Raw genomic sequence first — 12,679 nt, forward strand, 5'->3', positions numbered from 1 at the left:
TATAGAAAGACCCCTGTCACCACAAATTTTTTTTTAAAAGATTAACCAGGCCTGGTGGTGCACTCATGTAGTCCCAGCTATGCTACTCAGAGGCTGAGGTGGCAAGAGGATCACTTGAACCCAGGATTTCAAGGTTATAGTGACGAATGTTGGGCCTGGGAAACAGAGCAAGACCCTGTCTCTAAAAAAAAAAAAAGGAAATAAATAAAATTCATTGATGGATATAGATATCACTAAAGTAGTCATTACCCTTTTCTGAAAGAGAATAATTCCTTTATGTGTTTTTCTGTCAAACTACAATCTCATCATAAAGAAAAGCTGCTTATTACATGGACATAACAATTTAGCAAACATTTGTAGAGTGCCTGACCAATGCAGAAAGCATTATTCTCGGTAGGGTGTGTGTGCACACGTGCATGCACACATGCTTGTGTATCAAGCAGAAAGAATTTATGTAGATTTCTCTTCTATCTCAATTATTTTTGTATCTTCCTCTATTCTGTTTTCTTTTCTCACTTTACAGAAGAAATGACCTTACTCCTTTCAGAAATCAGTATTTTCATGTGTCCCTCTTTATTATTTAAGATGCTTTCTTATATTTTTAATTTTTATTGATACAAGTTCATTTTCCTCAGCCTTCATGCATGTAAGTCACCCAATCCTTTAAAAATTTTTTTTTCAAACCTTCTTTAACATAAAGGTACCCTTTCAAAATGTATGTTCATTCACATATATTTTTTCAGTTTGATAAAGAAAGAGAAATCATTCTAGAGGCACCATGGGGAAGGGATTAAAGGTATATAAAATTGGAGGCAGGGACACTCGTACAATATAGTCCAGGGGACAGGTGATGAAATGTTAGAATTTGTTAGATTGACTTATTGGGGATGGGAAGAGAAGATGAATTTGGGATCTCACTCATCAAGATGGGACATATGAGAGGTGGGGCAGATTTAGGAAGACAGGATACTCTGTATATAATCCAATGCTGTTAACCACCCTATTTTTCCATTTTGAAGCCATCCTCCTCCCTTGACTTCCTTGATACTCCTTTATCTCGGTTCTGTTTTTCCTTTCACTCTCCTTTCATAGCCCTACCTGTTAATTAAATGTAGACCTTCCTCATAGTTCTATATAAAGCCCTCCTTTTATTCTGTGCACTTCCTGGGCAAACTTACTTACTCTCTTGGTTTTACATGTCACTTCTATGATAGTAACATATAGATTTAGATGATGACATATCCAATTCTGTATCTCTTGCCCTAAATTCTCAGCTACATATTATATGTTACAGATACCTCACACTTATGATGAACAAAAACCAGAATGTTCTAATTAGTGGAGCCACTAACTACCCTCCTAGTCAGCCAGACTAATCCTGTGAATTGTCTCTGACACATTCCTCATCCCCATCTCCATTCAGTCATGTTGATTCCACCCTATCCTCTCACATTTCCATTTCTGAATTTGTTTGTCCTGCATAGTTCAGATTATTTCTTGCCTAAATTCTCTCAGTAGATTCCTAACTTGTCTCCAGGTTACCAGTCTGTTAATTTTCTAGTTCATCCAAATACTATTACCAGGTTTAACTTCTAAACTATGGAGCAAATGCCGTCCTCTTTCACTGCCTGTGAGATAAGTCCAGCTTTCTTAGTCAAACAATCAAGGTCTGAATATTGTCATTCTAAGCTACCTTTTCTCCACACCCAATTTTTCAGCCATATCAGACTATTTCTGTTCTCAAAAATAAACCAGCTTCTTTTCTGCCTTGACTTTAATTCTCGTGGTTCTGTCAGTCTGGTATGTCATTCTTTCTAGCCTCAATGTCCTAACCTCAACTGTGAAAATCCTTTTCATTTTTTACTGGCCGATACAAATACTACCTCCTCTGTCAAGCCCTCAGAGTTGTAATCAATTATTCTAGTCTTCACTCTCTTCTAGCACTCTTTCCCTCTGTTGTGCACTCATTTCATTCTGCCTCCCCACAGGATTGCAAACTGCGAGCAGAAACTCTGCCTTCTCGGTCTTTGTATCCGTCACAGCACCTGGCATGTTACTTCACACAAAAGAGTAGCTCAGTAAACCTCTGATTAGTGTATGGAAACACACAATGAAATGATCCTTATCCTCCTCCTCTTGTCATTCTTCAACTTCTATTAGATATAAAGATAATGAAATTGCTCCTGGAAATAGATTATTCTAGAATAGTTAATAGTTGTCATATAATTAACAAATAATGCAGATACCATCTGGACAAAGCTCATTTAAAAAAGACAAATATACTTAAAAATGATTTTATTATTTGTATTTTACTATTATGTTATGCCCAAATTCGGTTGAAAAATTAACACTTCACCATTTTTAAAATTTAGGATGACTTTGTTATCATTTTAGGTTGAGAATTTCTTCTGTATGGGATCCCCACTAGCAGTTTTTTTGGCATTGCGTGGCATCCGCCCTGGAAACACTGGAAGTCAAGACCATATTTTACCTAGAGAGATTTGTAACCGGTTACTAAATATTTTTCACCCTACAGATCCAGTGGTGAGTTGCAATATAAACTTTATTTTCTCAATATTGTTCATAAAAGAAACCTTGCAAGGTGCCATTGAATTAATGAGAAAGATTTCATTTATCTGATTATTAAAACACTTGTGTTTTGGTTAATTTAAAGGCTCTTGAAATAAAATACCTTAGAGAGGATCTGTTTATGTTACTTATAATATAAGAACATAATGTAAATGTATTATCCCTGGACAATTAATACAAGAGACAGGAGTCTACTGGACTTTCAAACCTTAACCATTTATAATACCAATAACCTAGCAACCATAAATCTTAAAAATCCCACTTTAAATATATTTTTCTCTAAAGCTCCTATATTATTGAAATGTGTTTTATAGATCCTCTTAAAAATGAAAATACTCAAATATATATTAAACATGATAGAAAGGGTAGAACTGTTTATTTTAGCCTAGTAGAATTGTAAAATGTTGGATTTTTCCATATTCTATCATGTTTGTGCTGTAAATACCTTTTTAATGTAAGCACTCCAAGGATTTTGCATCCAGACAAACAGTGTAATGCCAAGTAAGATTTTTAGATAAGAAAAATGCTCCCTTAAATTCTTTTTGGGACAAGGCTAGGTTGAACTAAATATTAAGATGAACTGTTGTAAATAGTTCTGAAAAAGTAGCTTTATATAATTGTGTGAAGTCTTTTGAAGGATGTTTTTAGCTAATACCAAATAAATATAACTGACTAACGATTAGAATTTTAGGAAATCTCCCACATGTTAAAGACTCACAACTGCTATATTTAAGAAATAAACCACTGAACTGGAAGTCTAATATTGGATTCAAATACAGCCTGCACAATCCTGGCCAAGACACTTCTGAGACTGAATCTTATCTGTATGGTGTCAATAAAATTTTACATCCTAGGGTTGTTAGGATTAAGTAAAATATGTGTGAAAACACCCAGCAAGACAATAAGCATTTAATTAATATACACTCATTGTATTTATTCTCTAATAATTTGAAAGTAAATTTGAGTTCATAGGTGAACTCTGAGCCCTGTCCTTTGTACATGTTCAACTTTGTTGTATTGTAAAGGAAGATTCTAAACTCAAAAATTTTTATTACGCTCACACCTGTAATCCTAGCACTCTAGGAGGCCGAGGCAGGTGGATTGCTCAAGGTCAGGAGTTCGAGACCAGCTTGACCAAGAGCGAGACCCTGTCTCTACTAAAAATAGAAAGAAATTATATGGACAACTAAAAATATATATATAGAAAAAACTAGCCGGGCATGGTGGCACATGCCTGTAGTCCCAGCTACTCGAGAGGCTGAGGCAGGAGGATTGCTTGAGCCCAGGAGTTTGAGGTTGCTGTGAGCTAGGCTGACGCCACGGCACTCTAGCCCAGGCAACACAGTGAGACTCTGTCTCAAAAAAATAAAAAATAAAAAATTTTTATTCATTTCATAGTTTTTCTGTGATATTTTTTAATGGTTTATGTCAGAACTCTGCAAAACAATTTTTACGAATGTTACCTGTTCTTCCTCACGTCTGTATGGAAGAGAGTGTTACCTCCTTTCTACAGCTCAGGAAACTGAGGCTTTAAGACCTTGTGACCTGACAAGCATCATATAGTTAATAAGTGACAGAAGCCATAATATGAATTTGGAGAATTCTCACACCATATTCATTGCCTTTTCTGCTATATCATCCCTACTTCACATTAGACAAATGATCCTAATGTTGGCATCTAATTTATGCTGTTACTATATGAATCTATTTGAAAATAGAGTTTTTAATAAGAGCTCCTAAAATATTAAAAATTAACCTTATTTGCTGTTTTCTAGATTACCATCTATTATTAATACTTCAGCTTTGCTTGTGAGACCAATATAAATCTAATTGTTACATGATATCAGAACATAATAAAAATTAATCTATTTCTCTGAAAACCTAATTAATAGACACTGTTAGCCTAGATTCTTTTTTCATCATCTCATCAACCACATATTGTTAACAGTAAACAAATAGAAATACATGGTTGAATTATCCGTTGTTATTTATTAAATTTCTTCTCTAAGGCCTACTTAACATGCAACAGAATAAGAACATTTTACTGAAATCTATACATTGTGCCTTAATGTTGTGTTTCTTTGAATTTTTTTTTTAATCAAGGCTTATAGATTAGAACCGTTAATACTTAAACACTACAGCAACATTTCACCTGTCCAGATCCACTGGTACAATACTTCAAATCCTCTACCTTATGAACATATGAAACCAAGCTTTCTCAACCCAGCAAAAGAACCTACCTCAGTTTCAGAGAATGAAGGCATTTCAACCATACCAAGCCCCCTGACCTCACCAGTCTTGTCCCGCCGACACTATGGAGAATCTATAACGAATATAGGCAAAGCAAGCATATTAGGTAATGTCTCTTAAAGTATTCCTTATCTATGAATATAAGTACTCTTTGTATAGACATTAAGTTTTGGAGACTTGGAAATGTTCTATGTATTGCAAAACTTCCAGCAGTTAATCCCTGTATCTAGAATTTACTCTCTCACTGTTTATACTTGAGAACCAAAAAGTGCTAAAGTTCTCTGATTAGATCAGATCCTATAGTTTTAAAGTATGAGATAGCTAGATGAACCAGAAAAAGACATTATTCTGAGAATAAAGCCCCTCATTTTAATCTTGGTCCTACCACTTACCTAGAGATCTCGAGCAAATCACTTAGATTTTAATGCTCTACTTGCTCATCTGTGAAATGAGAAAGTACTTGTGTTCTGAGGGTGCCCTCTCCCCCAACCAGTTCTCCAGTATGTTCTAAAAGTCTCTCAAACTGTGTGTTTCCTGAGGGCAAAATGGATATTTAATTTCTCTTTGAATGATCTCCAGCACTAGCACGTTTGGTGTATCACTAGAAATTATGTGCCACTTGAATTTGTCCATTGCTTTTGGTTACAAGTTGCCTTAATATAGAATGCCACAAGATGGCACTATAAATAGGCTTTATCTGCTGGACTTAATTGCTATTATATTTTTCTTCTTGGTCATACTCACACATGGTTTGTTGATGGTTTTTTATAACATATCCACTTAACTTCAGTAGTAAGTATGTTAATAGTAAATATATACCCATGTCAATGGCATGGTTCTTTTATTAAAGATTTTAATCTTACTGAATATTTTAATAAACAATGATCACTTGAGTAAAATAGAATCTTTATTCCTTTGTATATTCCTATAAGTTATATTCTTCTATTCACCATTTTTATTTGGAAACCTACAATATAAATTGTAATTTTCTTATGTTCCCACCCTGGAAAAACATGGCTATGGCATGGTCCCTCTGCCAATTGGCTGTAATTATGGGTGGTGCTCTTGAGCTTGATGTGTGGTGTAATTCAACAGAATGACTATCCTGTTTTGTGAAATACAGGGGCTGCTAGCATTGGAAAGGGACTTGGAGGAATGTTGTTCTCAAGATTTGGACGTTCCTCTACGTCACAGCCATCTGAGACATCAAAAGATTCGATGGAAGATGAGAAGAAGCTAGTCGCCTCACCTCCTGCTACCACCATAGCAGCACAGACCCTTCCACACAGCACTTCTGGCTTTCTCGATTCTGCATGTTAGTGCTTACAGTTCTTTCCTTAATTTTATATTATGCCTTTTTAAAACTTGGGGAGGGCAGGGAGATCTAAGATATTAACACTAGCAGTTAACTCCAAGATCTAAAGTATGCTTAGCTTTTAAAGAAAAAATACTTCTGTTTACATCTTTAAGAATAATTTCCAGGTAAATGCAGTTTTATTCTCTGAATTGGTGAATTAATAGTTAGAACATTAATAATCAAAGCATTGTGGCACAGGGGTCTTTAACATCAAGCATAAAACAAATCTCTTTGGGGTAAGTACCCCCTGATTTTTATAAAGTAGATTTTTACTAACATGGTCTTCTCAATCTTAAAAATTCGTGTAATTGCTTCAAATCTGTGCTGTATGTGGTCTTGAGACTTTTTAAAAACTGCTATGTCAAAGCCTTCCTACTTCTAATCCCACAGTTGCCTTCATCCAACCTAATTATAAGACCTTCAAAGCTTAGAAATGTTATTGGATCTGCTGTATAGTTTCCAATGCTATCGCAGCTACCTAGTGTAAAGCAGGTATTCAAGAAATGAGTAACTGAGTGGATAGTTATGTTGGACTTAACATTATAACAGACCTTTCTTTAACTTTTTCCAGTGGATTTATAAAGTTTAAAATCTTGAATAGTTGTGAAATATTATGACACCTTCCAAGAGTCTGAACTTGAACATTATTTTTAAGTGTCCAGTAAAATAAAACGAATAAGTCCTGTTTTTCCAATGATGTATATAAGGAAATAAAGATTCTGAAACTAGCTACTTCCTTTCTGTAACTACAGGAGGAAAATTTTGCTTTCTTTCTCTGAAAATTTTTAAGCAGATTTTGTTTCTTATAGCATTGTGTTATTAACTGTGCTACTCTAAATTTTAAAATGTCTGGCATTCATTGCCATCCATAAAAGTAAAAAATGAAGTAAGTTCAGATATGACACTGCTAGAGGTGGTTGTTTTCTCCGTAGTCAACCCCACTCCAGGATGAGTATCAGTAGGGGACGTTCCTATTTGGGCCAACAGCATTTTTAATTTGATTGTGCCAGACTCTGAGTACTGAAAATTTTATAACTGCAAGTCTTTTGAACACTAGACTTTGATATTTGTATAAAACTCATACTTTAGTTTTCCTATGAGTTACTACATTGCTAGTTCCTATACTATTTTTGACCTAAATTTTCCTTTCTACTTAATATCAAAACTGTGATTGTGAAAATGCAAAATTCTGTTGTGACATGCAGATATCAGAAGAGAACTAACTTCTGAGGAAAATTAATTTCAAAAGAGTTTTGTAAGGTGGCAAGTAAAAAGTCACCGTTCATTGTAATGTTAATGCACAACAGGATGTTAGTAAACATTATGGTGAATAAGGGAGCAGGAAGAAATGGTGGGATTGAAGCCTCAGAAAAAGGATAATGAAGACACATATAGATTTTATAGGATCAGAGAGAAGAAAATGTTTATTATACTAAACACAGTAATTTCAAAATAATAATAGAAAATTTTCCAATTTCTTCTTCCAGAACAGCAGTAGTAGAGGTATATGGCTGTACTGAATCATTATATTTTGATAGGTTAACAAAATACATATGCTGTCATTCTTGCATATAAATTCTTTGATGGTCCAAATAATAAATTTCTTATCAACTAGGCTCAACTAAATTTGAGGTTATCATGAGTCTTAGTTACACATATTCGTCTGTAGGTGTAGATGTAACTATTAAAATTGGACTATTACTACAATAGGATTCTGCCTTTTAAATCTGATCCCCAAGATTTGCTTTACTAATTATTTGACTTGCTTCAATAATACACTCTTCTGTGTAATCCTGATTTAGACAAATTTCTTATGTCATAATTGCTGTCTTGCCTATATCTTGCAGATCATAAAACTTTTCTTCATTAAACCTTTGTTGTGAAATTTGGTCGTTGTGGTTCGGTGATTCTGGCTTCCTTCCTTCCTTCTACTCACGCTAATTGCCTCAGTCCTTCTGGATAACCTTTTCTCTAAAGCTACCGACTTGGATTCTCTTGCCATTTGAGGGTTAAATGGGACACAGACTTTGAAATCTTGATCAATCAGTCAGGGTTTCTTTCTTTGACAAATAAGTGTTGTCAGTTGAAATCTTTATTTTCATCAGGTTGAAGCATCTTATAACTATTCTTCATTTCTTTCGAAAAACCTAGGCTTCTTTTCTGTGGTCTTACTGTTTCATTTCTGTCCCCTCCTCCCATATTTGTAACATATTATGAAAAGACCTATTTCTTTTAGCATTTTTTTGCCTCTAGGTTAGAACCTAAATTAGCTATAAATTTGGGGCTATCTGGGTGTTAACATTATGAGAAAGAACTCCTCGCAAAAAACAAGGTGTGTACTTCATGTATGCTAGTTTTAAACAGCTTACTTGGGAGTATTGTTCTAACTTTTGGCCACTACATCATTGAAGGCCATTTTTAACCATCAGCCAGTTCTTTACAGCATCTTGTGTTTTTTTTTCACAGATTTCAGACTTCAGGAATCGTTCTTTAATCTCCCACAACTTCTTTTTCCGGAAAATGTAATGCAGAATAAAGATAATGTCCTCGGTATGGTATATGTCAGGAATAGCACTTAGAATATGATGAAAATGATCTGCTTAGAGTTCTTCTGCTCATTGAAAAATTGGATCAGTTCTGCTATGAGATCAGCTTCAATGGTACCATTGCAGACTATTTTATATGTATTTTCTTCCCTTATTTTCTAATCTTAAATGTTAGTGGTCCTGAAACCTTAGTATTGATTAGCTACTTACTGTGCTAAAATATATGATATTCCTGCACATTCCTATAAAGAAAGAACCTTTTAGAAAGAAGAGAAAAGCATTAGGCTATTTTCTTTTTTCTTTATTGTCGTAAAGGCTTCAAATACTTTCACTGTTCTTTTCATGTAACACACCTAGATATAAAAGGGTTTCAGAGTACAAAGAATTTAATCATTCTCAGTTATTTCAGGTATCAGTAACTTTACCACTTAGGGTTCCATTAATAGATACGCCATAATGGATATCTGGTTTCAACACATATATTTAATTTACTTTTGGGAGGGTAGATTCACTTTTTAAAAAAATAGTATTATTGGATGCAAGAGATATTTTCAGCCTCTTTTAGCATATTGTAAATGTATCGCTAAGGATTAATTTTATCAGTTTAAAATTATTTTTATAACTAACTTCTCATTCCCTTTTCCACAGCTTCTCTGTTTTCTTTTTTTTTAACATATATATACATATATATATACATACACTAAATTTTTGCCTTTGACAAAAAACATGATTTTCTTTGAATATTATAACATTTAATTTTACAGTTTCTTTATTTGATTACCAATTTTCATAAACTTTTTCAATTAAAAAAAAAATTCTTACATTACTTGATACAAGTTCCAAAACAATGTTTTAGTATAATAAGCTGGGCGTTTTTTTGTTTTGTTTTGTTTTGGGGTTTTTTTTTTTTTTGGTCCATAGCAACAGTTTGTGTTGATTTAACTCAGTGAATTCCGCTTAAGAAATTATGTAAGTTCTCTCTCTGGTCCCTGCCCATGTTAATAGCCAATTACTTTCATAAAGAAATAATTTGATTTATTTTTTTGCATTTTTGGTTGGAGGAAGGAAAATTAATTTGCTCGTATATTTGTCATGCAATCAAGTAGCACGTATATCCCCTATCTCAGAACCATCCTGACATCTAAACAGTTAGACCACTGATCATAACCACACCAAACTGATTTAGATGGCAATATCTATATGGGTTTTATTTTCTCTTCCCCTGTTTGCATTCATTCAGCAATTATTTATTAAATGTTTATCATGAGCCAGGAGACCATGGTAGTCACTAGAAAAGATACCAAGATGAAACAGACTTCAGTACTGCCTATAAAGATGTTAGTATGAAAGTTAAGTATTTTCTAGAGAGCTTACATTCTAGTAGGGAAGGTAGATAACTGCATAAATAATTATAATAATATATGGGAGAACGTGATGAGCCACTTAACAGAGGTATGTAAAGGGCTCTGTCAGTTTTAAGGAATGAGAAATTGCTTTCACCTGGATAAATCATAAAAGACTGTTGAAGAAGTAGGGCATGCAGGATTTGGACATTGCAGGGAGAAGAAACAGCATGAGCGAAACCACAGAGGTGGGAACCATGGGGTATGTAGAGAACTATAATTTAGGTTTCTTGAGAAGAACCAAGGATGATTAGAAGGGAGAAGTTCTGAATATAATTGGAAAAATTTGTTAAACCAGATTATAAACAGTCCAACAAATCAACAAATCTGGCCATTCATTTGTTGGAGTTTTTGGTATTCAAGAGTTACTCATATAGCCTGTTTGTTGTCAAATGTTAGGTATTTAAATGTCTTTCAGGATAAGTTAGTTGGGAAAATGTTTTTGGCAAATATGACAACTGATTATAAAACTTGTTTTAGAATTTTTGTTGTTACTTTTTAAACATAAAGGATGGTTTGAGAATATTCTCAAATATATTTGAAACTATGATAATTCACAAAATATAAATATTCCTTGAATGTCAAACACCCACATGAAATGTACAGTGCTCTGAGGCAGCAAGATATAACCTGCCAACAAGAACTTTAAACATAATCGTTGTTATTGTGAGTGAATCTTTCACCAGTCATTTGGAAGCACAGGGTATCTTTGCTAGTACTTTAAGTATTTTTCTTGTTGTCCACCTGGAACCAAACATGCAATTATGAACACAGTTTATTATTTACAAATAAGATAGCATTTAAGATTTATTAAATTTTTGAAAATTCCTCTCCAGGGAAGTTGAGATATTTCCATTAAATAAGAGAAATCCATCCTCACACCTGTAATCCTAGCCCTCTGGGAGGCCAAGGCGGGTGGGATCGCTCGAGGTCAGGAGTTCGAGACCAGCCTCAGCAAGAGTGAGACCCCCGTCTCTACTAAAAAAAATAGAAAGAAATTATCTGCTCAACTAAAATATATATAGAAAAATTTAGCTGGGCATGGTGGCGCATGCCTGTAGTCCCAGCTACTCGGGAGGCTGAGGCAGTAGGATCGCTTAAGCCCAGGAGTTTGAGGTTGCTGTGAGCTAGGCTGACGCCACGGCACTCTCTCTAGCCCGGGCAACAGAGGGAGACTCTGTCTCAAAAAAAAAAAAAAAGAGAGAGAGAAATCTGTCCAATTAGTACACATTGTAATTCAAAGATGCTTACTTTCTATTCATATATTTTTTTCAACATTATATCCATGTTGACAAGCCTCGTGCACAAAAGAATTCTTTGATGAAAGCACAGTAGTGATGACACTGTACCTTGACACTACCTTTGCACTGTGGAGGTTCCTTGAGTGTCAGACACTGAACCGCGTGAAATGTAGTATAGCAGACATTCTACTTTGGGGAATTGGGAAGGAAATATGCCCATGTGTGACTCCCCAGAAAGAAAATAATCCATGTTTTTAAACAGTGTAAGCAAAGCGCTGGTGATTATTAATATTTAAAACCACAATTTCTTTTCTCATTTTTACTTCTCTTCAACTGTTCAGGAACCTGATTGCTTTTCTTTGTGGATAGAGGAATTCTAGCACTGTGTCATTCAAGAGAGAGAAGGAAGAAAAAGTGATGATTTTATGTTCCTCTTTTTCTTTGACTTAACTCAGCTAAAGAAACTAGGAAAAAACTACCAGCCTCTGTGGTACCACCCATTCTTGATACAGTAATAATGAGAGAGTAGGTCCAAGGCAACTCCATGTAGATTTGAGCCTGCTCTGGCCAAGAGCAGATCTCATAGCACATACAGAATAGTGCTGCCATGTAGAACTTCACTCCCTTGGAAGTCCTGTGGTCTACTTGAAAGGAATAGAAAAGATGGGACATAGGCCCACCTTGTCCCATCCGTCTACCTACGTAATCAACACAAATGTGAGGTCAACTGCACCAACAGCCACACTGGGATAAACCTTCTGAGAAGGATGAGAGACCAAAACAGGAATGTAAGCTGACTCCCTAATTCCCATTTTGATGGAGACAACCTGAAGATAAATAGAAAAGGATAGGGGAAGCCAGTCTAGTTAGTGGCACTGATTAAAGTCCCTGCAGTTGATAAGAACAGGGGCACATAACGTGATAGGACAGTAATTAAATTTAGCATTTGAGTGTTTACTACCTGAAAGATGGCATTGTAAGATAGTAATAGCATATTAAGAATAATTTCAGGGACATAAAATCAAAGGGGAGCCAAATAACACCTGTTATAACAGGAAAAAATCTCCCTTTCTTCGACTTTAAAACAATTATAGCTGAAGATTGTTGGACTAGGAAGACATTATGCTGTAGCATTTGAAAGTAAATTCTTAAAAATTACAACTTTGTGGTCTTCACCAATGTTAACACATATGTTTCCCATCTCTTCTGTTTTTCATCTTTTTTCTTTGTAATTAACTTTACCTTGACCTCTCTTCATTGTGCTTGAGAATTCCAGTTTGCTCTTCTTTTTTC

General features: G+C 34.8%; 1 protein-coding gene across 3 annotated transcripts in view; it reads left to right on the plus strand.

The window, feature by feature from the left end:
* The window catches only part of DDHD1 (DDHD domain containing 1), an 83,347-nt gene that overhangs the window by 66,058 nt on the left and 4,610 nt on the right, over positions 1–12,679 (plus strand). Inside the window, exons 9-12 of one of the 3 annotated variants that reach the window (XR_006738867.1) lie at positions 2,395–2,544; positions 4,693–4,945; positions 5,963–6,154; positions 8,663–8,856. Coding sequence is in view for 2 of the 3 variants with exons in the window: in XM_045566986.1 (XP_045422942.1) it covers positions 2,395–2,544; positions 4,693–4,945; positions 5,963–6,154; positions 8,663–8,746 (679 nt within the window). In the remaining variant the exon portion in view is untranslated. The remainder of the gene's footprint in view (positions 1–2,394; positions 2,545–4,692; positions 4,946–5,962; positions 6,155–8,662; positions 8,857–12,679) is intronic. The other 2 variants (XM_045566986.1, XM_045566990.1) reach the window with 2 other exon arrangements.

This window comes from Lemur catta, chromosome 1 (genome assembly GCF_020740605.2).
Source record: "Lemur catta isolate mLemCat1 chromosome 1, mLemCat1.pri, whole genome shotgun sequence".
Taxonomy (NCBI): domain Eukaryota; kingdom Metazoa; phylum Chordata; class Mammalia; order Primates; family Lemuridae; genus Lemur; species Lemur catta.